The 26409-nt window shown below is 38.9% G+C and overlaps 2 protein-coding genes across 7 annotated transcripts in view; both read left to right on the top strand.

The window, feature by feature from the left end:
- Positions 1-15091, top strand: part of KCTD9 (potassium channel tetramerization domain containing 9) — a 44524-nt gene extending 29433 nt beyond the window's left edge. For all 5 annotated transcript variants that reach the window (XM_032332205.1, XM_032332207.1, XM_032332204.1 and 2 more), the window contains 4 exons: positions 239-388; positions 9776-9881; positions 10618-10751; positions 13167-15091. In XM_032332205.1, the coding sequence (XP_032188096.1) occupies positions 239-388; positions 9776-9881; positions 10618-10751; positions 13167-13283 (507 nt within the window). In that variant the 3' untranslated portion in view covers positions 13284-15091. The remainder of the gene's footprint in view (positions 1-238; positions 389-9775; positions 9882-10617; positions 10752-13166) is intronic.
- Positions 15092-18434: 3343 nt separating this feature from the next.
- GNRH1 (gonadotropin releasing hormone 1) lies at positions 18435-22982 on the top strand. 2 transcript variants are annotated; one of them, XM_032332210.1, is made up of 4 exons: positions 18435-18504; positions 19385-19526; positions 20788-20883; positions 22834-22982. In XM_032332210.1, the coding sequence occupies exons 2-4, from the start codon at positions 19386-19388 to the stop codon at positions 22873-22875; spliced, it is 279 nt and encodes a 92-aa protein (XP_032188101.1). In that variant the 5' UTR covers positions 18435-18504; position 19385; the 3' UTR covers positions 22876-22982. The 2 variants fall into 2 exon arrangements, with proteins under 2 accessions (XP_032188101.1, XP_032188099.1); XM_032332208.1 differs by lacking the exon at positions 18435-18504 and having other exon boundaries at positions 19327-19526.
- Positions 22983-26409: the final 3427 nt, after the last annotated feature.

The following is a 26409-nucleotide window of genomic DNA, read 5'->3' as shown; positions in this document are numbered from 1 at the left end:
GCACATAAATAAACTATAGCCAGACTGGATTTTAATGTTATATTTAAAGTTGTTTTTCTAAGAACCCATTAAGGATGCTGGTTTTATATCTAAGTTTTATCTGATCATGTCTTCTAGTAAACTCCAAATGACTGACCTGCCAGTTGCTTCTAAGAAACTTGGGGGTTAGCTACAGTCATTAAATGTAATATAACAGATGGTTTAAATTTTGTGACAGTTTGTCTTTTCTTAATTTTAGGGTTTAAACTTCAGTGGTGCTGATCTTTCTCGTTTGGACCTTCGATACATTAACTTCAAAATGGCCAATTTAAGCCGCTGCAATCTTGCACATGCTAATCTCTGCTGTGCAAATCTTGAAAGAGCTGATCTCTCCGGATCAGTACTTGACGTAAGAATCATTTTTTTGTTATAAGAGAGAATTAAATGTTTAGTCTCTTGAACAGTGTCAACAAGCAGAAATGATCTCTCTCTCTCTATTTGGGGTTTTACTTGAAAACATAGTTTAAGTTGATAAAACCCAAGGTTCTAAAAGTGAAATATGTTAGTTTTGCAACTTTAATATCCTTCAATAAATGAAGACCTGAAATATTTAGCAACTAATAAGAAATGAAATCTTGAAATTAGATCCTCATCCCTTCAATATACTGTACTTTAAAAGGACTTCTATTTTAAGTGAATTAGGAGGGTAAAGCTGAATAGGACCTTTGAGATCTTTTATTCAGCCCCATTCTTGGAGTGGGGAAATATCGCTCTACAGGTATTTGGCAGAGATATTGTGAAATAAACATGATGTGTGTCAGGTTGTGTAAGTTAGCATCTCTGTGTCTCTCCTTCTCTCTATATATATATACTTATGCGTGTGTGTGTTTACCATGTTTGTGTGTATATATATACATTTGACCCTTGTACAACACTGGGGCCGGGGCATTGGCCTCTGCGCAAAAATCCACATATAACATTTGACTCCCCCAAAAGGTAACTACTAATTGTCCACTGTTGACCAGAAGCCTTACCAATAACATGAACAGTCAATTAGCATTTTTTTTAAGATTTTATGTATTTATTTGACAGAGAGATCACAAGTAGGCAGAGAAGCAGGCAGAGAGAGAGAGAGAGAAGCAGGCTCCCCGCTGAGCAGAGAGCCCAATGCGGGCCTCAGCCCCAGGACTCTGAGATCATGACCTGCACTGAAGGCAGAGGCTTAACCCTCTGAGACACCAAGGTGCCCCAAACCTAATTAGTATATTTTTTATATGTCGTCTGTATTATATACCCTACTCTTACAGTAAGGTAAGATAGAGGAAAGAAAATGTTATTAAGAGAATCATAATGAGAAAATACATTTATAGTACTATACTATACTGATTTTTTTTTTTTTTAAAGATTTTATTTATTTATTTGTCAGAGAGAGAGAGAGCGAGAGCGAGCACAGGCAGACAGAGTGGAAGGCAGAGTCAGAGGGAGAAGCAGGCTCCCTGCGGAGCAAGGAGCCTGATGTGGGACTCGATCCCAGGACGCTGGGATCATGACCTGAGCCTAAGGCAGCTGCTTAACCAACTGAGCCACCCAGGCGATTTTTAAAAATGTACATACAGGGGTCCTGGGTGGCTGTCGGTTGATCTTGATCTTAGGGTCACAAATTTGAGCCCCACATTAGGCTCCACACTCAATCCCAGGACCTGGGATCAAGACTTGAGCCAAAGTCAGATGCTTAACTGACTGAGCCACCTAGGCACCCCTCTATTTTTAGTTTTTTGAGGAACCTCCATACTGTTTTCCACTGTGGCTGTACCAGTTTGCATTCCCACCAACAGTAGATGAGGGTTCTTTTTTCTCCACATGCTTGTCAACACTCGTTATTTCTTGTGTTTTTTATTTTAGCCTTTCTGAGAAGTATGAGGTGATAGCTTATTGTGGTTTTGATTTTTGATTTGCACTTCCCTGATCATGAATGATGTTGAGCATTTTTTCATGTGTCTGTTGGCTGTCTGGTTGTCTTCTTTGGGAAAATGTCTATTCATATCTTTTGCCCATTTCTTAACTGGATTATTTATTGTTTTGTGTTGAGTTGTATAGGTTCTTTGTATATTTTGTGTGTTAACCCCCTATATGGGATATGTTATTTGCAAATATCTTCTCCCATTCAGTAGGTTATCTTTTTGTTTCATTGATGATCTCATTTGCTGTGCAGAAGTATTTTCTTTTGGTGTAGACCCAATAATTTAATTTTGTTTTTGTTTTCTTTGCCAAAGGAGACTTACGTAGAAAAATGTTTCTTTGGCTGATGTCAAAGAAATTACTGCCTGTGTCCTCTTCTAGCATTTTTACAGTTTCAAGTCTCACATTTAGGTCTTTAATCCATTTTTAGTTTATTTTTGTGTATGGTTTAGGAAAGTGGTCCAGTTTCATTCTTTTGCATGAAGCTATCCAGTTGCCCTTACACCATTTGTTGAAGAAACTGTCTTTCCCATTGTGTATTCTTGCCTCCTTTGTCACATTTTTTTTTCTTTTGACGGGGACAGGGCAGAGGAAGAGGGAGAGAGTATCTTGAGCAGGCTTGATTTCACAACCTAAGGTCATGACCTGAGCTGAAATCAAGAGTCAGATGCTTAACTGAGTTGCCTAGGCACTCCTCCTTTGTCATAGATTAATTGACAATAAAAGTGTGGCCTCTTCTACACTCTATGCTGTTCTGTTAACTGTCTTCTGTTTTTGTGTCAATATTATACTATTTTGATTATTATAGCTCTGTTTTTTTTTTTTTTTTTAAGATTATTTATTTATTTATTTCACGGAGAGAGAGATCACAAGCAGACAGAGAGGCAGGCAGAGAGAAGGGGAAGCAGGCTCACTGCTGAGCAGAGAGCCCGATGCGGGGCTCGATCCCAGGACCCTGAGATCATGACCTGAGCCGAAGGCAGAAGCTTAACCCACTGAGCCACCCAGGCGCCCCTATTATAGCTCTGATTTATACCTTGAAATCTGGGATTGTGATACCTTGAGTTTTGTTCTTCTTTTTCAAGATTGCTGTTTAGAGTCTTTTATGTTTCCATATAAATTTTACAATTATTTGTTCTAGTTCTGTGGAAAATGCTATTGGTATTTTGATTGGAATTGCATTAAACCTCTAGATTGCTTTGGGTAGTATGGACATTTTAACAGTATTGGTTCTTCCAATCCATGAGCACAGAATATCTTTCTATTTGTGTCATCTTCAGTTTGTTTCATCAGTGTGTTTTATAGTTTTCAGAATATAGGTCTGTCATCTCCTTGGTTAAGCTTATTCCTAGATATTTTATTCTTTTTGGTGCAATTATAAGTAGAATTGTTTTCTTAATTTTTCTTTCTTCTACTTCATTATTAGTATATAGAAATACAAACAGATATCTGTATATTCATTTTTGTATCCTGAGACTCTACTGAATCCAATTATCAGTTTTAGGATTTTTTAGTGAACTCTTTTGGGTTTTCTCTATAGAGTATCATATTATCTGCAGATAGTGAAAGTTTACATCTTCCTTACCAATTTGAATTCCCTTTATTTCTGTTTTCTTGTTTGATTGCTATGGCTAGAACTTCCAGTACTATTTTAAATGAAAGTGGTTCAAGTGGATATCCTTGTCTTGTTCCTGATCTTAAAGGAAAAGCTCTCAGTTTTTCCCAGTTAAAGATGATGTTAGCTGTGGGTTTTTTAAGTATGTTCTTATTATGTTGAAGTGTGTTCCTCTAAACCTACCTTGTTGAGGGTTTTTATCATAAATGGATATTGTACTTGCTAAATGCTTTTTCTCCATCTATTGAAATGGTCATATGGTTGTTACCTTTTTTGTTGTTGTTTTTAACATGATACGTCATGTTGATTGATTTGCAAATATTATTTGTATTTTTGTATTCTGGAAATAAACCACTTGATCATGGTGAATTCAGTTTTTTTTAATGTGTTGTTGAATTTGGTTTGCTACTGTTGAAGATTTTTGCATCTGTGTTCATCAGAGATCCTGGCTTGTGGTTTTGTTTTGGTTTTTTATAGTCTTTCTAGTTTTGGTATCAGTAATAACACTGGCCTCACAGAAGGAATTTGGAGGCTTTCCTTCGTCTTTTAGTTTTTGGAATAGTTTGAAAAAAGTAGGTATTAACTCTTCTTTAAATGTTTGGTAGAATTCACTTGTGAAGCCATTGGTCCTGGGTTTTTGTTTGATTGGAGTTTTTCAGTTACTTATTCAATTTCATTGCTACTAAGCAGTCTGTTGAAGTTTTTTATTTCTTCTTGATTCAGTTTTGGGAGATAATCTATATTTCTAGGAATTTATCTATTTCTTCTAGGTTGGCCCATTTATTGGCACATAATTTTTCATAGTAATCTCTTAAAATCCTTAGTATTTCTGTGGTGTATCAGTGGTTATTTCTCCTCTTTCTTTTTTTTTTTTTAAATATTATTCGTGTCCTCTTTTTTTTTTTTTCTTTAGAGTCTAGCTAAAGGTTTATCAATTTTGTTAAACCTTTCAAAGAATCAGCTCTTGGTTTCATTGATCTGTTGTTCTTTTAGTCTCTTTTGAATTTATTTCTATTTTAATCTTTACTCTTCGTTCCTTCTACTGGCTTTGGACTTTGTTTATTCTTCTTTTTGTAGTTCTTTTAGGTGTATAGTTAGGTTTGAGATTTTTCTTGCTTCTTGAGGTAGGCCTATAGTGCTATAATCTTCCCCTGAGAACAGCTTTTGCTGCATTCAAAGGTTTTGGACCATTGTATTTTCATTTTTCTCCATGTAAAATGAAAATGTTATTAGAATGCTAATGCTAATTAGCAATTAACATGTTGAACATGTTAATAAACATTAACATGTTTAGTATCTTGTTATTCAATCTCCCATGTATTTGTGTTCTTTCCACTGTTTTCTAGTTTCATGCCATTATGGTCAGAAATTTGCATGGTATGATTTCAGTCTTTTTGATCTATTCCGGAGAATGTTCCCTTTGCAACTGAAAAGAATGTGTATTCCACTGTTTGGGGTGGAATGTTCCAAAATAACTTTTAGATCCATCTGGTCCAGTGTGTTACTCAAAGCCACTGTTTCCTTGTTGATTTTCTGTCTGGTTGATCTATCCATTGATATAAGTGGGGTGTTAAAGTCCTGTACTTATTACTGCATTATATTTTTTTCCCCTTCTATGTCTGTTAATAGTTCCTGTAGGTGCTCCAAATAAATATTTGCCATTTTTATATCCTCTCGTTGCATTGTTCCCTTTATCATTATGTAGTGTCCTTTGTTGCTTGTTACAGTCTTTGTTTTAAATTCTATTTTGTCTAAGCTATAAGTTTTGCTACCCCAACTTTCTTTTCACTTCCATTTGCATGGTAAATGATTTTCGATTCCTTCACTTTCTTTTTTTCTTTTTTAAGATTTATTTATTTGAGAGGGTGAGTGAGCAGGGGGAGGGGCAGAGGAAGAGAGAGAATCCTCAAGCAGAGGCTCCCCACTGAGTTTAGAGTCTGACATGGGGCTCAACCCCAAGATCCTGAGCTCATGACCTAATTGTAAGAGTTGGATGCTTAACTGACTGCACCACCCAGATACCCTTCCACTTTCAAACTGCATGTGTCTTTAGGTCTTAAATGAGTCTCTTGTAGGCAGCTTATAGATGGTTCTTGATTTTTTAGCCAGTCAGTCAGCCTGCATTACATCATTTAGCCTATATTACATCAGCCTACTTTTTTTTTTTTTAAAGATTTATTTATTTATTTATTTATTTGCAAGAGAGAAAATGAGCAGTGGGGGGAGGGCAGAGAGAGTAGGAGAGAAAATCCTCAAGCAGACACCGTGCTAAATGTGGATTGTGAAGCTGCGTTCAGTCCCAGTACCCTGAAATTATGACCTGAACCAAAACCAAGAATTGGACGCTCAACTGCCTGAGCCACCCAGGCACCCCAGCCTATATCTTTTGATTGTAGCATATAGTGTATTTACATTCAAAGTAATTAATGATATGTATGTACTTACTCCCATTTTGTTACTTGTTTTACAATTGTTTTTGGAGTTCTTCATTTCCTTTTTTCTATTGCTCTCTCCCTTGTGGTTTGATGGCTTTCTTTAATGATTTACTTGGATTCCTTTCACTTTATTTTTTGCATATCCATTACAGGTTTTTGATTTGTGGTTACCAGTAGGTTCATAGATAACATCTTATATGTACAGGTATCTGCAACCTTGCTTAAGTTTGAACCAATCTTAAATGCACTAAATTTTTTACTCACCTCCCCACCCCAACACACAAACACACACATTTTATTTAGATGGTGTCATATTTTATCCTTTTGTTTTGTGAATCTCTTGATTTATTTTTATGGGTATAACGGATTTTAATGCGTTGGTGTTTTAACTTCCATAGGTTTTATAAGTGATTCATCTACTACTTTTATTATATTTGCATTCACCTGTGAAATTTTTTCCTTTCCTAATTCTCTTTCTCTTACTTTCCTTTCCTATTTATTCCTTTCCTAATTCTCTTCCTATTCTCTTTTCCTTTCCTAATTCTGATAATGTCCTTTTTTTTTTTTTTTTTTTTTCCATTCGAAGAATTGCCTTTAACATTTCTTGTAAAGCTGGTTTAGTGGAGATGAACTGCCTTCTACTTTTGTTTGTCTGGAAAACTTTCTCTCTCCTTCTATTCCTAATGATAGCCTTGCTGGGAAGAGCATAACTGGTTTCAGGTTTTTTCCTTTTAGCACTTTAAATATGTCATGCCACTCCTTTCTGGCCTCCAGTGTCTGCTGAAAAATCAGCAGATTGCCTTATGGGGTTTCCCTTGTATATAACTTTTTTTTTCTTGGTGCTTTTAAATTCTCCCTTTATCACTACTTTTTGCCATTTTCATTATTACATCCCTTGGTGTGAACCCTCACAGGTTGATTCTTTTGAGGTCTCTGTGCCTCCTGGATATGGATTTCTCTTTTATTCCCCAGATTCAAGTTGTTTGCAGCTATTATTTCTGGAAACAAATTTTCTGCCCCCTTTCTGTCTCTTCTTTTTCTGAGATCTGTGTAATGCATATGTTACTACACTTAATGTCACTGAGTTCCCTTAATGTAGTTTAATTTTTTTTTCTTTTTTCTTTTTGCGGTTCATCTTCGTTGATTTCATTACTCTGTCCTCCATCTCACTGATCCATTCTTCTGCTTTCTCTGGTCTACTGTTTATTCCCTCTAGTGTATTTTTAATTTCAGTTCTTCATCTATGATTGGTTCTTTTATATTTTCTCTCTCTTTGTTAAGGGTCTCACTGAGATCCTTCTCTCTCCTCAGATCCAGTAACTCTCTTTAGGATCATTTCTTTGAATTCTCTATCAGGCATATAGCTTATTTCCATTGCATTTAGCTCTTATTTTCATTGCATTTTGCTGTGATTTTGTCCTATCCTTTCATTTGGGACATATTCCTCTGTTTCCTCATTTTGTCTAACTCTCTGTATCTGTTAACATGTATTACAAGAATCAGCTCTGTCTCCTGCTCTTAAAAGTAGTGGCCTTAGGAAGAAGAGGTCTTGTAGTGGCCTGTAATCCAATGGTCCTTGTTCACCAGAACCAGGCACTTTGGGCAGAGGTGTCTCCCCTATGTGTTGCATGTGCCTTACTGTTGTGGCTGAGCTGCTTTTGCCTTCAGTCTGGTTGGCTGCTTCAGTGCATTTTCCTTGTGGGCAGGGTTTGGTCCCTGTGCTGTTGAGTTCACAGTCTGGGGCCACCTTGGGCTTATAGTTGAGTCAGACCAGATGCCAGCCCCCAGCCTGTTGCTGGTGCTACAGTCACACCTAACTGCAAGGTGCTCTCCCTGTGCTGTCACCTTGGGAACTTTTGATAATAGTTACAGCATATTTTACCTGGGTGCACATCAGAGAACCAGAGACATTTATCTTCATATTATCAGCTTTCAATCTGGTTAATATTTTAATATTTAAAATACAGTCATTGGGGCACCTGGGTGGTTCTGTGGGTTGGCCATCTCTCTTCAGCTCAGGTCATGGGATCCAGTGATCCCATGATGAAGTCCTGCATCGGGCTGCCTGCAGGGACCCTGCTTCTCCCTCTCCCTATGCTGTTCCCTCTTCTTGTGCTCTCTCACTCTGTCAAATGGATAAATAAAATCTTTTTTAAAAAAGTTAAAAAATAAAATAGAGTCATCTCTTAGTTATTTTGTCCTTCCAGGCCCTCATTTATCTTACCACTCAGTCTGAGCTTTTGTACTACCTTGTATAAATGCAAAGGCAGAGATGGGAACGTATGTGTGCATTTCTCAATTTTCTGTGATTTGAAATGATCTGTAGCATGTTTCCCTTTCCATAGAATTGACTGTGGGGTAAATGGAATTGCACTTATAAAATACAATTTTTTTGTTAGGTATGGCAATAACATAACTTGATCAACCTTAGGATTTTAGAAATCTTCACTATTATAGTTTTTTTGTTTGTTTGTTTTAAAGATTTTTATTTATTTATTCAACAGACAGAGATCATAAGTAGGCAGAGAGAGGGGGGAAGCACGCTCCTCACTGTGTGGAGAGCCCGATGTGAGGCTCGATCCCAGGACCCTGAGATCATGACCTGAGCCGAAGGCAGAGGCTTAACCCACTGAGCCACCCAGGTGCCCCGATTCACTGTTGTAGTTTTAATGACAACTACAATTATCATTTATATAGTGCCTTACATTTTTGTATGTATGTGCCTTACAGTTCTTATGACAGCTTTACGTTCATCATCTACTTTGGTCACAATTAGTGAAGTTCTAATGTTAATGTCACCTTTATAGCTTCCTGCCTTATCCAGTTGCTGTTGGAGTTCTGATCTGATGACATTGAATCCTCAGAGATAAATTAACATAATTTAAAATTCTAACATATATTTTATAGTTTTTTACTAGATTTTTTTTTACTAGTTTTTTTTTTTTTTACTAGTTTACTATTTACTTGTTTTGTGTTTTGCATTATAATTTGGGTGTTCAGGGTTGTCAGTGGTGTATAGTAGTGGTTGATACAGAAAGAACCAACAACAGTTTGTAGTCTTTTGTAGCCAGATGATGCCTGGAACTGTTGGCCTTAGTATTCTTACCTTTGAAATGAAGGTAGTAATAGCAGGATTGAACATCAAGTTGATTCCTACAGAAATAAGGAAGAGAAATCCCTACCCCTGACAAGATTATGCCTTCTTTACCCATACATTTCAGCTCTCATGTCACAACTAGGGCTGTTCCTGAAAGTAGAAGTAGGATGTCACAGTTGACTCTCCCAACTCTTATCTAAACTCTTAATGTTTTGTGTAAAATGGACGTATTAATTGGGCTATTCTTTCTTTTAAAATGGTTCTTTTAAAAGAACTATTTCTGGGGCACCTGGGTGGCTCAGTGGATTAAGCCTCTGCCTTCGGCACAGGTCATGATCTCAGGATCCTGGAATTGAGCCCCTCATCAGGCTTTCTACTCAGCAGGGAGCCTGCTTTCCCCCTCTCTCTCTGCCTCCTCTCTGCCTACTTGTGACCTCTCTTTCTGTCAAATAAATAACTAAAATCTTAAAAAAAAAAAAAAAAAAAAAACACTATTTCTTAAAATAGTTCTCAATTCTTTTTGGGTCTAGTGAGAAAAGTCTTCATTGTAAATAGAAAATAATTGATGGTGAATGTATGGAATTGAGTTTCCACCCCTTGTCTATCTTTTCTTTTACTGTTTGAGCCAATTTTTTCTTGCCCAAACAAAATTCTGAATGTTAAAACATTGACTTCTCTCTTCCTTGCCAGTGTGCAAATCTCCAAGGAGTCAAGATGCTCTGTTCCAATGCAGAAGGAGCATCCTTGAAACTGTGTAATTTTGAAGATCCTTCTGGTCTTAAAGCCAATTTAGAAGGTAAGCTTCTATCTGTAATTACACTGTCTAAGGTAAAAACAAACCATGAAGTAAAAAGCCCAGCAAAATAATTGTTACAGGGAAGTCATGACCACTATAGGAAGATACAGATTTCTTCTGTCCTCATACTTGGAGAATGAGCAAAAGAGTAAATTCTTTCTTGGTCTCAGTCATATGTTAGGCAAGAAGTTAGGGAAAATCCAGCCTTCGATCATGAATAAGGCTTTAGTTGGAGCATTAAATACCAGCATCTCAAACTTGGAAACTAAACAGCATACTCTTACACTGATTAAAATGAATTTCAGTTTGCACAAAGTCAGGCAGTTTTTGTCATTGTGATTTAATGCTTTTTCATGAATGCCTGGTGACTGTTGTGTCAGTGAACTGGTCACTTGGTTTCGTTGCAGGTTAGGGACACAGGGTGCTTCCCTTCCTTATAACCTTCCAGAGTCTGCTGTAAAAACGCTACTTGTCTAAGACTGAATTGAATCCTTCCCTCAAAAATATCGACTAAAACATTCTTCATTCATAGTATAAGCAAACAGTTTTTTTAACAGTGAACTCTTTCTGTGTGGAAGTTGGTTGAGAGACTGAGATTTATGGTTCGCAGAGTTCTTTCCAAAAGTTAAAGAAGCCTGTCATCATTCACCTCCATTAAGTCATCCTGTGGTTTTTTGAAGGTAGAGGACTCTAAATATTTTTAAGTTCAACTACTCCCTAAATATATTCACTTTAGGTGCTAATCTGAAAGGTGTGGATATGGAAGGAAGTCAAATGACAGGAATTAACCTAAGAGTTGCCACTTTAAAAAATGCAAAGTTGAAGAACTGTAACCTTAGAGGAGCAACTCTGGCAGGAACGGATTTAGAGGTGAGTCACCAATTTCTTAAGAGTTTTTGTGAATCCACAGTTACCGGGTATCTCACGAAAATTTATTGAAATCATAAAGTACTTGGCTGGTAAAAACCGGCAGGTAGCATGCCAGCACCACTGGAGGGATGTTTTTTTATCGATTGCTTGTTTCAACAAATTTGAACCCCAAAGCAGGGTTCAGTTACACAAGTCCTAGCTGCCAGTCTCAGATTTGGCGATTCATCTGACATTCACTCTAAGTTGATTTCCTTTCTCCTCTTTTCCTTGGGTCTCCTTCAGGTAGAGCAGTTTTGATGGGTGTCTTTATTAATCTAATTTATTGTGGATTATTTTTAAAGATTTTTATTTATTTGACACAGAGATAGCACAAGCAGAGGGAGAAGCGGCTCCCCGCTGAGCAAAGAGCGCAATGTGGGGCATGATCCCAGGATCTTGAGATCATGATCTGAGCTGAAGATAGACGCTTAACTTACTGAGCCACCCAGGAACCCCTCATTGTGTTTTTCTTAAGTTTTAATTCCAAGCAGAATTGAATGGGGTCAAATTATTTTTTTAACTACTTGAGAAATTTAAAAGATATCCAGGTTTGAAATCAGGTTCAAAGCAAGCCTGTTCTAAACTGGAATAATGTTCTTTTTGAATCTCAACTTGAGATTTTAATTTTGTCCATGTATCTCTTTCATCAGAATTCTCTGTGTTGTCTTAATTGCAAATGCAGCTAGCAGACTTAAGGGCTATTGATCAGACTCCAGTGTTGTCCAATAGCACTTTTTGCAATGCTAGACAGGTTCTAAATCTGTTTAGTACAATAGCAACCAGCGCTGTGGCTGTTGAGCACTTGAAATATGGCCAGTGCAACTGAGAAATGGATTTTTAAATTTTATTTCATTTTAATCCATTTAAATATAAGTAGCCATGGGACTGGGTGGCTCAGTGGGTTAAAGCCTCTGCCTTCGGCTCAGGTCATGATCCCAGAGTCCTGGGATCAAGCCCCACTTTGGGCTCTCTGCTCAGCGGGGAGCCTGCTTCCTCCTCTTTCTCTGTCTGCCTGCCTCTCTGCCTACTTGTGATCTCTGTCAAATAAATAAATAAAATCCTTAAAAGTAAATAAATAAATATAAGTAGCCACATGTGGCTGTTGCCATCATATTGAACAGTACAGCCCTATCCCAGAAAATCTGGCCTATATTGGACTGGAGAGAATAGTAGGTCAAAATTTGGCTTGTTTTTTTTTCTTTTAATGTTTTTGCCTGTTCTCTTGATAGATGTTAACAACAGAGTAGCAGGCCCCGTTAAACTTAAAGGCAAAAATAATCAGCCTAAAGCCAAAAGTATAAACCTATTTATTTAATTTCTTATTATTTATTTAATTTTTTAATTAAATTACACACAGTTATTTAATTTTTTATTATTTGGTACTGTCAGACCAAAGATAGATGATCCCCCCTACCCTTGGTTTTAGTTAACCATGTAATCAAAGTCTTCCTGATTGCAACTGATTGCAAAGACTAATCAGGTTGACTGTTGAAGGGCAGCTGGTGACATTCTGTCCTAAATGGTTATGTGCCATCGCCCAGCATCTCCAGGGACTTATCCAAAATCTGTCTCATCTGTCACTGTGATCGCAGGAACAATTTAAAAACTTCCAATTGTGGTGGTAGTTAACTGTTATATACATTTATTAAAACTCATTGAACTGGGCGCCTGGGTGGCTCAGTGGGTTAAGCCGCTGCCTTCGGCTCAGGTCATGATCTCAGGGTCCTGGGATCGAGTCCCGCATTGGGCTCTCTGCTCAGCAGGGAGCCTGCTTCCTCCTCTCTCTCTGCCTGCCTCTCTGCCTACTTGTGTTCTCTGTCAAATAAATAAATAAAATCTTTAAAAAATTTTAAAAAAAAAAACCTCATTGAACTGTGCATATAATTTGGGATTTTTAAAAAAAGGCAGTTCCCTGCTATAAAAAAGTTCAAGTTGAGGAAAGGCAAAATCTCCTACATAATTTAATTTTGTAGTAAAATCTCTTGCTCAGATGTTTTTTAATGATGTTTCCCAGCCCTCCTCAGGTCTTTTGTTATTGTTGTTGTTGGATTATAGTAATTTGCACAGATAAAATTTATTACATTGGAGTCCATTCTGGGTTTTAAATGACTGATTCTTAAATATATGAACAGAAGAGACATGCTTCCTCTTTAACCTTTATTTAACTCTATTTGTGATGGTCAGCCTGAGTATCACCTAGAGAAAAGAAATCCAATAGAAGAAAATCTGACTTTCTTCCTAAAACAGAATTTTTCCAGAAATAACTGATTTTCATGATAACATGAGTTTCATGGGCCCGGGGAATCATTTTGAGAGGGAGCAGAGAAGGCCCTCACCCTGCACCCAAATTTCGTGAATATTGGTTTTGTCTTGCAGAATTGTGATCTGTCTGGCTGTGATCTTCAAGAAGCCAACCTGAGAGGTTCCAACGTGAAGGGAGCTATATTTGAAGAGATGCTGACACCACTGCACATGTCACAAAGTGTCAGATGAGAATTTCAGTGCTGAAGGAAGAAGTCCAAGATGCAAAATATTTTCCTTATCAGTTTTTTTTTTCTCCACCCACTCAGTTGTCTAGAAGAAATAACACTGTAAGAGAATTAAAAAAAAAAAAAAAAACCATTTAAAGGATTATGCTTGTTCTCAGAGGTGCATAAAGGAAAAAAGTGACTTTTTTCCATATTCTGGTTTTAATGGAGAAGCACTCATGTAATAGATGTAGGGAAGCTAGATTAGCTTGCTGCCTTTTGAGTGGAGGTAGAGGGATTTTCCTGGCTTTATGACCAGGAATAGGATCCATTATATTTGCTTTTAAATAGTCATGATGTGGAAATACCATCTTGGTTTGAAATGTACTTGAGGATTTTAATTTATGAAAAGCACAACATATGCAATTATATTTATTGAATCTTTAGATGCAGTATGGATATTTAAATTGTTAAACTTTATGAAAATTTTGCAGAGTTCAGGTTTATTAATAGCTTTAGTGATGCACTCCCCTACTTTAAATACCTGTCACGCTGTGTGAATATGGTGAGATCAGATTCCCCAAGGCTCTCTTTTCAGGTTCATTTTTATCATGTTTATTTTTTAGAACAAAGCAGTAGCTAAATTAAATCCTCAGTTCTTACTGATTGAGACAGAGTGAAAGAAAAGACATCATTATCAGCTCAAGTTAAGGTGGAATTCTCCAGATGGACAGTCTCCAGATGGACAAAGAATTTACCTATTGCTACAGCTTTTAAAGAGCATCATTAGAATTTCATTCAAAGCAGGTTCCACTCAACGCCAGACCAGGCAATTTTATCAATTTACACTACTCGCCTTGTTTCCTCCTGTATAGTCAAAATAAGCATAGGAAGATATGTCAGAACCAAAAAACCAAGGTGCATTATTAATTTACTTCAAATGCCAAATAGTTTAAACAGGGCCAGCTTAGAAATAGGCATAAATCCCAGTCCACTGCAATCCAAGCTATAAATAAAATATGAATGAGTATGGCAGTCATCTTTTGGGCATCACCATAACTGCAGCTAAAACCCTACAGTGGGGAATGAGGGGACTTTAAACTGACAGTTTGATTATAGCCACCAAAAAACTGAAATAAGAGTAAAGGCATTTGGCTGGTCCAAGGTATAATACCAATCAGCACCTGTCTTTGACTTCTATTTTCTGGTTTCATTTAAATCAATTCTAGACTTATTTTCTCGAGTCCTCATCTCTGTGGTAGCAGAGACAGGGCCTCTACTCCTTACCAGTAACCCATGTCCTTTTGTCTGCCCCAAGAACAGGGATATAAGCTGTGTCCAAATAGGTTCTGAATTCTGCAGACTCATCAGTTTGAAGCAATGAATCATTCAAAACTACTTTGTCTCCTCTGGGGGAACGACATGTCTTCAATATTTACGTAGCTTCTTCTATATATACATATGCAAAGCTTTCCTTAACAGTAAAAGGTACAATATGCATAGTGGGAGATCGGACCTTTACCAGTGAGGGAAAGCAACTTCAGAAATGAATTATTTTCTTTGCTTTATTATTTTTACCAAGACAGAGAAGTATTGTATTGAGAGATATCTATTTTCATAATCAATATGTGCCTAAATTATATTTAAATCATTTCACTCTGTACTATATATTTTCAATAATTATAGAACGTGTTGTTCATCCACTTAAGGGTACCTCTGTAGACAACTTAAAACTGCAGAAGAATCCGAAAGAGCTAAACGTGGTATGCTTAGAAACTGCAGATTTTGGATCTAATGTATACTGCATTAATAAATGATGTGAAATGTTGAAAAGGAGTTTCTTGTCATGTTTTTGAAAATCAGCACTTGTAATTTGCTTACATTTCTTCACCGTATGTTGATGACCAGCCCCAAGGGTCGGGTTGGAAATGAAAATGCAACATTATAATTAAAACCGATTAGTCTCTTTGAAAATGCCATTCAGGCAAATTTACTTCTTAAAGTGTGATTATTTTATGACCCTCTTTTTAAAATCCACCATGCTAACAACACAAAGAGATCTCATTAATTCTGAAAAGACAAGAATGCCTTCCAGTAATACTTTGAGTTAATTTGAGTTACTCTTCAGCTGATGAACATTAAAAGTTAGCTTTATTAGGTTAAAATTTTCCCCAAAACATTCTCACCTAACACCTGGGAGAGAGGATTTTGAGGGAGGGGTTTCAAAATAGTAAAACTTCTATTAAACCTAGTGATGGAACATGTCTGTACACGGGTAAAAATACAGGTGCGGGTGGGAGACTAGAAAAAGGTTAAACCTAAATTAACATTACCAACATGGATAAAATTCAGTACTTGTGTAATTACTCAGGTTGTAATATAATCTAGTTCTTCTAATTACAGTTTCAAAAAATTTTTAGGGCGCCTGGGTGGCTCAGTGGGTTAAGCCGCTGCCTTCGGCTCAGGTCATGATCTCAGGGTCCTGGGATCGAGTCCCGCATCGGGCTCTCCGCTCAGCGGGGAGCCTGCTTCCTCCGCTCTCTCTCTCTCTGCCTGCCTCTCTGCCTACTTGTGATCTGTCTGTCAAATAAATAAATAAAATCTTTAAAAAAAAAAAAAATTTTTAGTAGGAAATACTGCAGATTCATTTTCTTACAAAGGTTACTATCTAAAATCAGGACTTGGAATATTTTCTCCAGTTGCTCATTTCATGAATTGGTGACTTACACTGTAGATCTACCCCCATGTCAGCTTCAAATCATGTTTAATGAAAAGCCCTAGAATTTCATTAAATTTCCAAGGAGGTATTATCTTTAAAATTAAAAGGTACACCTCTGTGAAGAAAAGTGGTTACATTTTCTGTACAAAGCACCTTAATGCAAGGATTAATTCTCTGAAAGCCTTTCACAATTTATAATATGCCAGCAGGAGTTCACCATGGATTCCTCCTGCTGAGATTTTACATTAGGCAAAAAAGAGGGTTGTATCCATCACTCATCAAGATTATGGAGTCATTATTGTAACACTTAAATAGTTTTGAGAATGTTGAAAGTGAAACCATTTTCCCTCTAAAGCCATACACTTTAAGATCTGGAATTTTCTAAATTGAGAAAAAAATTATGACAACCATAAAATCCATTCATGATAAATGGTCTATCCTTGGAACTATGGAAAGCTTCAAAGTTTATCACTAAACATCGAAATTCCATTAACTGCATGTTTGATCTCTTACATGATACTGTAGAAAATGAATCTGGCCTTTGCCCTTGAGATCTATGTGCCCTAAGAATATGACACAGATTTGGCATAAAGCATACTGTATGTATTTTTATACTATGTGGCTGTGTTCATCCCAAAATTGCAAAACATGTTTCAAAAGTTTAATACCAACCGATAGAAATAAGCTACAAGATATCCACTGATGCGTAACCAAAGAGAAGTGCTTAACATGAAATAAGGGTCAGATGTCTTACCTCCTTAGTCCTGACCAGTGACCACTTCTGCTTACACAACACTGTTAGAAGCACACCTCTTTCAGCAAATGGGAAATCCGTTGGAGAATTTGAACACTATTCAAACATAATGAACTCCTGTTGAAAAAGAGCCTCTCATTACCTTTGTATTACAGTGAGATGAGATAACTTTCAGGTCAAAATGGCTCTTAAAATTATTCAGTGTCTAAGGAAATAAAATAAATGAAATTAATCACTTTTTTTTTTTTTCTTTAAATTCCCCTCTGTCTGCAATTATACTTGAAAGCTTATCCCCTTCTCTACCCTATCATGAGACTCTGACAGCCTCCACAGAAATGGCTGACGAAAGCACAGAGTCAAGTTGCCCTCCACATTGCTCTTTATGCTGACATCTTGCAAATGTAGTTGATCCAGAAGACACTGGGCAATGACTGATTGGTTTAGATCTTACCTGAGGAGAAACTGCCAATCCTAGCTCTAAAATGAATATTCTAGTCATTTTTAACCATTTTACAACTTAGCTAATGTAACAGGCCTCACACACAATTGTACAGGAAGATTTAATTCTGTGTCTGATAAAACATATCTTTGATGCAGAAATAGAGGAAGCCTAATCTGGTTTAAAGGTCCTTACTTTTTATTCATTCATTCATTCATTCTAACTTAAACTTACTGAATGCTGACTAAATGCTAGGGATTTAACAGGCTTTTAAATAAGATGGGCTCCTTGAGTCTCCTGAGTCACAACCCAGCAGTAAATTAGGGGAAGACAATCATGTGTTCAAATAAATGAAACAAGGAGTATGTTTATACTGTGTAAATGTTATACTGTATAAAATATCCCAAGGGTTCACCACTGGGTTGGCACATCTATCTATGAAATTTGGATAACAATATCCACTTGGCAAGCCTGTTGTAATGAGTGAGGTTGGTCTTATTCAGAAGCCAGTTAACTACTATTTCTCACCTTGGTGTTCCCACCGCCTTTAGCACAGTGATTTGCATATTTTAACTCAGTAAGTATTCTACTGAAATGAGCCAACTGTCCACCCACCAGGTGGTCTTGGGCTTGGTGTACTTGAACTACAATGTTTCTCCCTAACATTGTGATGCTACAGAAGGCTTTCCAGATAAGTCAAGGAAGGAACCTGGTGGGAGGAGATGGGGGAATTTTCAGACTCACAGGATCTACTCTAGGGTCCTAGATGGATGCAGGTATAGTGCCAATAATCACTTCTTAGTATTTATAAATCAGCTCTGCTTACAAATGAAGAATTGAAGAGCTGAGACCAGTTCCCAGGCATCCTGACTCAACTTCTTGCTATAATTATTACATGGCCTCCTTTGTGAAAGCTTTATGGTTTGCATTTAACATCACTTAATTGAACGACAGCCATTTTCCCTCAGCTCAGGATAGGTCTATCAGTTTCCTCAAGAGAATCTAAACTAGCTAGATTTTAATCTCTGAATTGTGTTCTCAGCTGTAAAAGTCTTAGCTGAGGTTTTAATGGCCAAGATTTAAGTAAATTTTATAGAGACACCAGTAGGTGTTCCAATTACATACACCATTAAAGGGCTTTATGTGAATAAGATTTAAAAAATTACAATTAAAAAAACCCCCCATAGTCCATGTGCAGTATAATTTACCAGCAGGAAAGATTTCAGTACTGAAAAAGTCTCATATATAAAGGAAGCTAAGAAAATGAAAAATCACAGAACTCTACAAACTCAAAAAGCAGCTCGGGATTCTTTTGGCTTTTTGTCCGCAAACAGGTAAAACAGCTTTTCTATTTCTAGCACTGGTTTGAGACCACATGCTTTTGCCTGTCTGTAGGGCATTTTTCACCCGAAGGGCTAAATCCAAGAAACCTTGACCTTCATGGTCCTTGTCATGAGGGGCCACAGAGATCCAGCCTTTGGGGAATAATTACCACAGTTTATCGACTAGTATTTGATTTTAGTCTTTAGCCTCTTTCCCATCAGATGAAATGTAACTTGAAGACTTTGTGAGAATTCCTCCTGTAAGCAACTAATTCAAGGCTACCTTGGCCACAGAGACATCTGGTCTGGGGCTTGGTGCTTTGAGAGGTGTTGAGTTCTCTCTCATGCTCACAGATGGTCCGGCCAGCACTAATGACAGGAAAGACACTCAGCAAAATGTAATTAGTGCCACAGTGTATGCATTTAATGTCCTACAACTTTATATTAGCCAGAGATTCCTAGCAGGATCTACCTTTCCAAGCCAATGGTCCAATTCTCTTTAACTCAGGAATTGGTAAACAGTTGGAAACTAATCTGGGGTGTGGGGGAGTGCCGGGGCGGTGGATGTTAAGGCAAAAAGGTGAACTTGGTAAGTGAAGGAATCAGGGAGTTTGGATAACCAAATAAATACTAAAAATAAAAGCAGACTCACTTGGTACGAAAATGTATTGAGGGTGCAAGTTCCAAGTACTGCCTTTATCTCCTGTGGCTAGGACACCAGAGGCAAGCGCCTGGGGATGTGTGTTTCACGTCTATGTGTGAAAGCAGGCAGCTGCCACTTCCGCCTCCTATAGACTTAACATAGAAACATTAGGCTTATCACCAAAAAGGTCTTGACTTTTTGCTCAACCCAGTCCAGGTCTGTTCTCACTGTTGCACTGATGTTCCTTAGAATGGAACCGATTCCAAAACTTGTCGCTGGTCTTCTCTTGCTGGCGTTATGTGTGGTGGGCTGCTCTGGCCAACACTGGTCCTATGGACTGCGTCCTGGGGGAAAGAGAAATGCTGAAAATTTGATTGATTCTTTCCAAGAGGTAAGGCTCTTTCATCATCAAAGTAAGATGTGGCTTATGTGGTTCAGTCTACAGTAACATTCTGTGTGTGCCCCAAAGCGTGCTTTGCTGGGCTCCATGGACTGTCGGTATTCTGGGGGACATGAGACAAGTGCAAAGGCAAGTCCCATCCCTGCTTTCTATTCAGACAGGAACAGTTCCAAGGGAATATGGCAACAGATGCGAAGGAGCAGGTTGTACTCTGAATATCTAGAATTGCCAAAGGAGTTCAAAACGGTGGGATGGACCCAAGGTCTCCAGAGGAAGAGGATTCCTTAGGATTCAGAAAGAAAATCTTAGAACTTCAGCTTATTTTTTTCTCCTTGTTTTGTCTTTTAAAAGTACCTATGATACTAGGCTGGTATACATTTCATAGCTCATAAATAAGTATTCTTATCAAGGATGCATCATGCCTTATCATTTCTTTTTACTGAAATGGGCATTTAGGCAAAGAACTTGGAGGCTGCTAGTGGGGAGGGGCTAGTAAGCTCGAGGACACAAAATATATACTGGGAAGTATCCTGAATTTGATTTCATATAAATTTACCTCAGTACGTGTACCAGGACTAACATAGGGTACTTGGTTTTTTAATCTATGAGACTTCTTGGGGTCATATAAGGATCACATGAAAGAGGTCTTAGATATTAGCTGGCTAATGTCCAAAATGATAGTGGATTAATAAACATACAGTTGTTATTGTTCTTAAATTAATGGGAAACAAACAGAACCTAAAGGATGAGTGATTTGGGGCTGGGACACTCAACATAGTGCTGACAAAAGGAAACTAGAGAAACTTAAAATCATTTCTCTTTCTTTTTGGAGGCATAAGAAAGATAACTTAGTATGAAATAAAGATGGACTGGAATCTGAAGTCTCCTCTCCACAGATTACATGTGAAGTAACTCTTATTTAACTATGACATATTTAGTGAAAATTGAAAATAAAAGTCATCCTTATTCGTAACTAGAAGATCCTAGACTTTTTGTAGACCATCCCTTCATGAGGTTCAAAGTACTTCATTCTCATCATCTCTAGGGAGAAAATATACTCTCCTTACTACCAGTACCCCCCAGAACACACCACCCCTCTGTATAAATGCCTCAAGGGTGGGTCCATGTTCATAAAGTCCCTGTCCCACAATTCCCTTGACCTCACTCTCCACACATAGTTCTTGGTGGAAGTAGAAAATAACGTTCCATTCCATTTGTCTCCATCAGCAAGAATCATGTTCTTTTTTCTCAGCTAGCGGAAGAGCTTGATCAACCAGCAAAACCTCAGCGCTTGGAATGCACAATCCACCAGCCTCGACCTCCCCTCAGGGACCTGAAAGGAGCTCTGGTGAGTCACAGCTATAATGACATGAAGTTTTAGAGATGGAAAGGTCCTTGGTGCCACCTCCCAGGTTGTCCATGTGGGACAACCACCCTTCAGCTTCTGTGGGGCTTACCTTTCTGACTGCCTGAATTCCTCCCGGGGTAGGGCCTCACTATTCTGTGACACCCTCTCTCAGGGGGTAGACAGTACTAACGGTTAGAACCTTTTTTCCATTAGGTTGAAATCTCTCTGTAACCTTTATCCCCTAATCTTGGTTCTAGCCCTTGGGATGACTGTTACATTTCTTCCCACTGTTACATGTCATTCTTCACATGTTTTCATCTACCATGGTCTCCCCCCCTCCTTACCCCGACTCATCTAATCTAGGCTAATCCTCACCTCTCCACGGGATTCCTTAACTCTTCACTAATGTTCTTGGTATGAAATGGCTTTTGCCTGGAAAATTGTAGAAATAAAAAAATGGTGCTCTAGTTTATTTTTCCCTTTTGGAATAAAAAATTCCAAACTAGTAAATTCATAATTCAGAGCCACATATTTGATTTCCAGTTTTCTGACTGGATTCTAACCATCTCCAAATTCCCACCCAAAATGGGAATCTGCTAACCTCATGTGGGTTTTTGATAATAAGAAAGCAAGTATGCAGAGCACTGAATATAATTTGAATTGAACTCACCGTTGTGTTCTTTGAGCTCCCGTGGTCCATTTGTTTGCAGCAGTTGAGGCCACTATAGTTGATTAGCTGCTCTGCCAGGAGCAGGGAAAGCCTGAATAACTCATATACAAACACAAGATATAGCTTTCATTTTGTCCAATGACCTTGACTTCCACACCTCCAGTTCAACGAAAAAAAGCAGACAGACATCTTTATTGGCTTTCTGTGTCTACTCCTACTTACCACATAATAAAAATAATAGCAAGCAGTGACATTTCCCAAACGTACCTTAGAAAGAAGTGAGGCAAAAGTTGGTTAAAAACAAACTGAGATCGGGGCACCTGGATGGCTCAGTGGGTTAAGCAGCTGCCTTCAGCTCAGGTCATGATCTCAGGGTCCTGGGATCGAGTCCCGCATTGGGCTCTCTGCTCTGCAGGGAGCCTGCTTCCTCCTTTCTCTCTGTCTGCCTGCCTCTCTGCCTACTTGGGATCGCTGTCTGTCAAATGGATGAATAAAAAATCTTAAAAAAAAAAAAAAACTGAGATCAAGGGTGTCTGTGTGGCTCAGTCGGTTGAGGGGGTCCACCTTTCAGTTTCAGCTCAGATCGTGATCTCAGGGTCGTGCGATCAAGCCCCACATTGGGCTCCACGCTCCGCATGGAGTCCGCTTGTCCCTCTCCCTCTGCTCCTCCCCCTCCACCCCACTCACACGCGTGTTCTCTCTCTCCCTCTCAAATAAAATCTTTTTTTTTTTTTAAAGATTTATTTATTTATTTATTTGACAGAGAGAAATCACAAGTAGTCGGAGAGGCAGGCAGAGAGAGAGAGAGAGGGAAGCAGGCTCCCTGCTGAGCAGAGAGCCCGATGCGGGACTCGATCCCAGGACCCTGAGATCATGACCTGAGCCGAAGGCAGCGGCTTAACCCACTGAGCCACCCAGGCGCCCTCAAATAAAATCTTAAAGACAAAACAAACCAAACGGAGATCAGACCTTTTTTCCACCTCCTTCACATCTTATCCTTAAACTATTAATGTGGATCTTATGTTTATTAAACAAGTTAGAAATACATGATCTGTTACATCTTTCTAGCCCTTTCTAGTGCACAAAAATAAACAGATTTATTCTTTCTGTATCAATACAGAAAGGGCTACGCTGGGCCCTTGGTCCAGTGTTCCTGCTGCTGCACATGGTGTCCCTGCATTCACCTGTTCCAATATTTTGGAAACTAAAAGATCAAAAGCATAGTGAAATTCAGCTAGTAAAATCAACCTTGACATATTTTTTGCTCATGTATTTCTTAGGAAAGTCTGATTGAAGAGGAAACTGGGCAGAAGAGGATTTAAATCCGCTGAACCAGAGGGACTGACAACACAAGTGTAATTCTGATATTGAAACTTGTGACTCATTTGACATCTTTAAATTGTGCGAATTCCAGATATGCTTATGCTAAACTCACATATTTATGGCGAAGTACGGTGTTGTGAATAAAGTGGCACAAATGTTAATTTTTTCTCTAAGGCTGAACTCTGGTGAGGAAGGGGCCCTATCCCTGCCCCAAGTACAGTCACCTACTGGGCCGGGCCCCAAAATCTGACGCAGCAACAGTTTTCTATTGGGGTTGTAGCTTGATTTTTGACTATACTCCGTAGAAGTGAGATCACAGCCAAGACTTCCCCTGGCTTGGGGAGCAGTCCCTTCCCAGACTGCTTTGCATCTCTTTGGAAGTCAACTGGAACCTGAGAGGTTCTCTCCTCCGGAGAGAGTAGGCTGAGCTGGGCCCTTGGTCCAGTGTTCCTGCTGCTGCACATAGTGCCCCTGCATTCACCACATCCAGTGGTGCACACAGAGGCTTGGGACCGAGGCCTGAAGGTAACAGCGTTCATCTTGGGAAAGGCTCTGGAGTATAGAATCTGCTGAAGACAGGATTCAGGTATTCCCGTCAAATACTGTGGCCACCATTCAACTCTCCACAGAGACCAGTATCCGGCTTTGTGCGGGGACAGATGCATAAACGTTTTCATTAACCCTCACAGTGACCTTGGAAATTAGCTATTCTGGTCTTCCCTTCAAAAGGAGACCGGGGTTTAAAGGACCTGCTCAGTTCCATCGGGGTACGTGAGCAGGGCTCCCATTTTGCACTAGAAGAGCAGCGGATAGTATTAGACTCGAAAGTCAGTATGTATTTTAACTGGTTCTAGTTTGTTAGCTGGAGCTGAAAAGGGATCCTGGGGGCTCATGTGTCGACTTCATTTACTGGTGACCATTTCGCTCTGGGGTCCCAGACACTATGAGACCAGTTCTCAATTATCCTCCCAACTTCCAAATGACTATGAGACTTTTTGAAAAACACTGATTTCAGGTAAATTGCCTGATGTCCCGGTAACTGAGCCCATGTTCACATGGCAATGATCGAGGCCCTTTCCCTGTTTCACTCACAGACAGAACCTTCCTGCTCCTCTCCCTGCCCCTCCATCTCAAAAAAGGGCCCATGTAAAGGAATTTGAACTGGGGTTGGAAACAGTCCACGGGAGAGAAAACCTTCCTTTTTAAATACAAATCATCATAGTGCAATAGATTCCCTAAATATCTCCATTTGAAGAATCACTAAAGCTCAAAGAACTTTCTTGCTCCCACTTCAATAAAATTAGGGAGATGTAGTTCACAACCTCCTCTGTGGAACAAAAAGCAAAACTGCATATTTTCCTTAATCAACACATACAAGGCGGGATGAGAGGCTTCCATCAGCCAATCGCTCAGTAACTTTTTTTGTTCCAAAAAACAACACCTTTTACAACCTTTACATCAGTTAATGCATTAAAAGAACAGGACAACACACTTATTCTTTTTTGAGATTTCATTTATTTATTTGAGAGACAGAGAAAGAGTGAGAGGGGAGCTCAACACGGGCCTCGATCCCAGGACCCAAAACTCATGACCCGAGCCTAAGGCAGATGCTTAATCGACTGCACCACGCAGGTGCCCCCTCACAGTCACTTATATTTTACGTTCTGTTGGAGTCCCAGTTTTCCAGAAGCTGTGGGCTTCCCCGGATGGTCTACAAAGATGCTCACTCAGCTGCCTGATGCAGACAGCATCCGGTGGTTTGCAACTTACGTGAACATGTTTGGTACCTGATTCACGAATGGCCAACTGCCTAAGGAGGAGAGTGAAAATGACCCCTTTCTTAACATTTTACACATTTTCCTGAACTTGAAGAACTCTCTACCTCATCAAGGCAGCGTCAAAAAAAAGGCCTGTATGTAGCCTTTTGAAAGAAAAGGGTGGAGAAACATAGCAAGAGCTCCCTTTCGTAAGTTCTCAAGTATATGTTCTCAAGTATGTAAGTCTCAAGTATATGTTAAATGATCAAGAGTCAAAAGAGTGGCTTTGAAGACGGACCATTTTAGCAAAGAGTTTAGAAGCTGCATAATCCTGGAGAGGATTGGGAAAAAGCTGAGGATCGCTGTAAGAAATAACAGCACTTACACATTTGGACAGCGAACAGTGCTCTAAAGTAGCATTTCTCACTAGGGACAGTAGATCCAAAAAGACTCCCCAGGCTTACTGATTCAGTCTTGGGGCCCCAAACCATTTGCATCTTTAACATGCCAGGGATTCTTAGGTACACAGTGGGGGCATTATTGCCCTAAAAAGCGATAGATGGCAAATGTTTAAAAGCACTGGGACAGTTTTCTTTAAAGAAAAAAAAAATCTTAGGCATAAGCCCAGGACTTCAAACAGTGTGGCTATTCTAACTGAAATGTGGCCGTCCCCACAGTACGACACACCACCAGCAGGGAGTTTAAGAAATGAACATCCATTTTGAACACCGATTTTCTCAAGGTGTTATTTCCTCTATTTTCAGCTTTGGCCAAAGGTTGCAATAACACTGGGGAGATGTAAAAAGAATATGGTGCCTGGGTCATGATCCCTCTCTTGGAAATTGATTTGATTGGTCTGGGGTGTGGCCTCTTTCCAGGTTATACTAATGTTCAGCCTCATTTGAGAATCACTTTCTATCCTTCCCAGGTAAGTTAGTAGCTACTCCTCTTTCATTTCCCTTTGCAGTGAACGAGTGAAGAAACAGCCCATTGTTTAAATGAATTGTTGTCAGAAGCCATCAGCTCTGATGCCCGATGGATGGATGGAGGCGGACGGAAGTGAGGGAAGAGCACAAGTTCTTCCTGCTCCCACGCAATGATGATCCCATGACCCCACAGCATGAGTCTAAACCGACAGGACCTATAATGACAGGAGGACAGAGGGACTGGGTGTGACGTGTTGCAAAGGAGGTGTCGATAAAGGGAAGTTCAGGAATGATTTTGTTTCGTTCACATAAGGGCAATAACAGACTAAACACGATAAACTTCAAAATACATTTTCATTTTTAATTTAAAAAATAAATAACAGCAAATCTGAACAAAATTTTTCTACCTCGATGCACATCTTCCTAATGGTCCATGTTTGAAACCCAACTAGTTTACAAAATCCTGGCAACAGAGCCTTGACAAAGTCTGGATGAACAACTTACAAAATCTGACAAAAAGACGAGTTTTGGGGCAGCGTTTGTGGGAGATCAGCACTGGCTGGATTCTAAGAATCAGCCTGAAATCATCAACTTAAAAAGGAAAACTACCTTTTTCCTTTTGTAGGTTACAACTGGAGGCTCCATGCTCCACCCACCCGAAGAGGAACTTACCTTCGCCAACTAATTTTAAAATCCCACTCGGCCAACAGCATGTGCACCTAAAATCCACTGTATGGAAACTTCGTTGCCTTCAGACGCCCTTTCTCATTCACTTAGAATCAAAGAAAGCGAACGCGCAAGGATTCTAAAAATCACATAGCCTTGGATATAGATGCTTTACATGAGAAAA

The sequence above is a fragment of the Mustela erminea genome, chromosome 2, assembly GCF_009829155.1.
Source record: "Mustela erminea isolate mMusErm1 chromosome 2, mMusErm1.Pri, whole genome shotgun sequence".
NCBI lineage: Eukaryota > Metazoa > Chordata > Mammalia > Carnivora > Mustelidae > Mustela > Mustela erminea.
The sequence above is the reverse complement of the archived record's forward strand: the minus strand, read 5'-3'. Positions and strand labels throughout refer to the sequence as shown.

Excerpts from the sequence above, each read along its gene's own strand:
- GNRH1 (XM_032332208.1), top strand. The coding sequence starts at position 19,374 with ATGTTCCTTAGAATGGAACCGATTCCAAAACTTGTCGCTGGTCTTCTC. Across the intron at positions 19,527-20,787 it reads TGATTGATTCTTTCCAAGAG|CTAGCGGAAGAGCTTGATCA; the intron begins GTAAGGCTCTTT and ends CTTTTTTCTCAG. Across the intron at positions 20,884-22,833 it reads GGGACCTGAAAGGAGCTCTG|GAAAGTCTGATTGAAGAGGA; the intron begins GTGAGTCACAGC and ends TGTATTTCTTAG.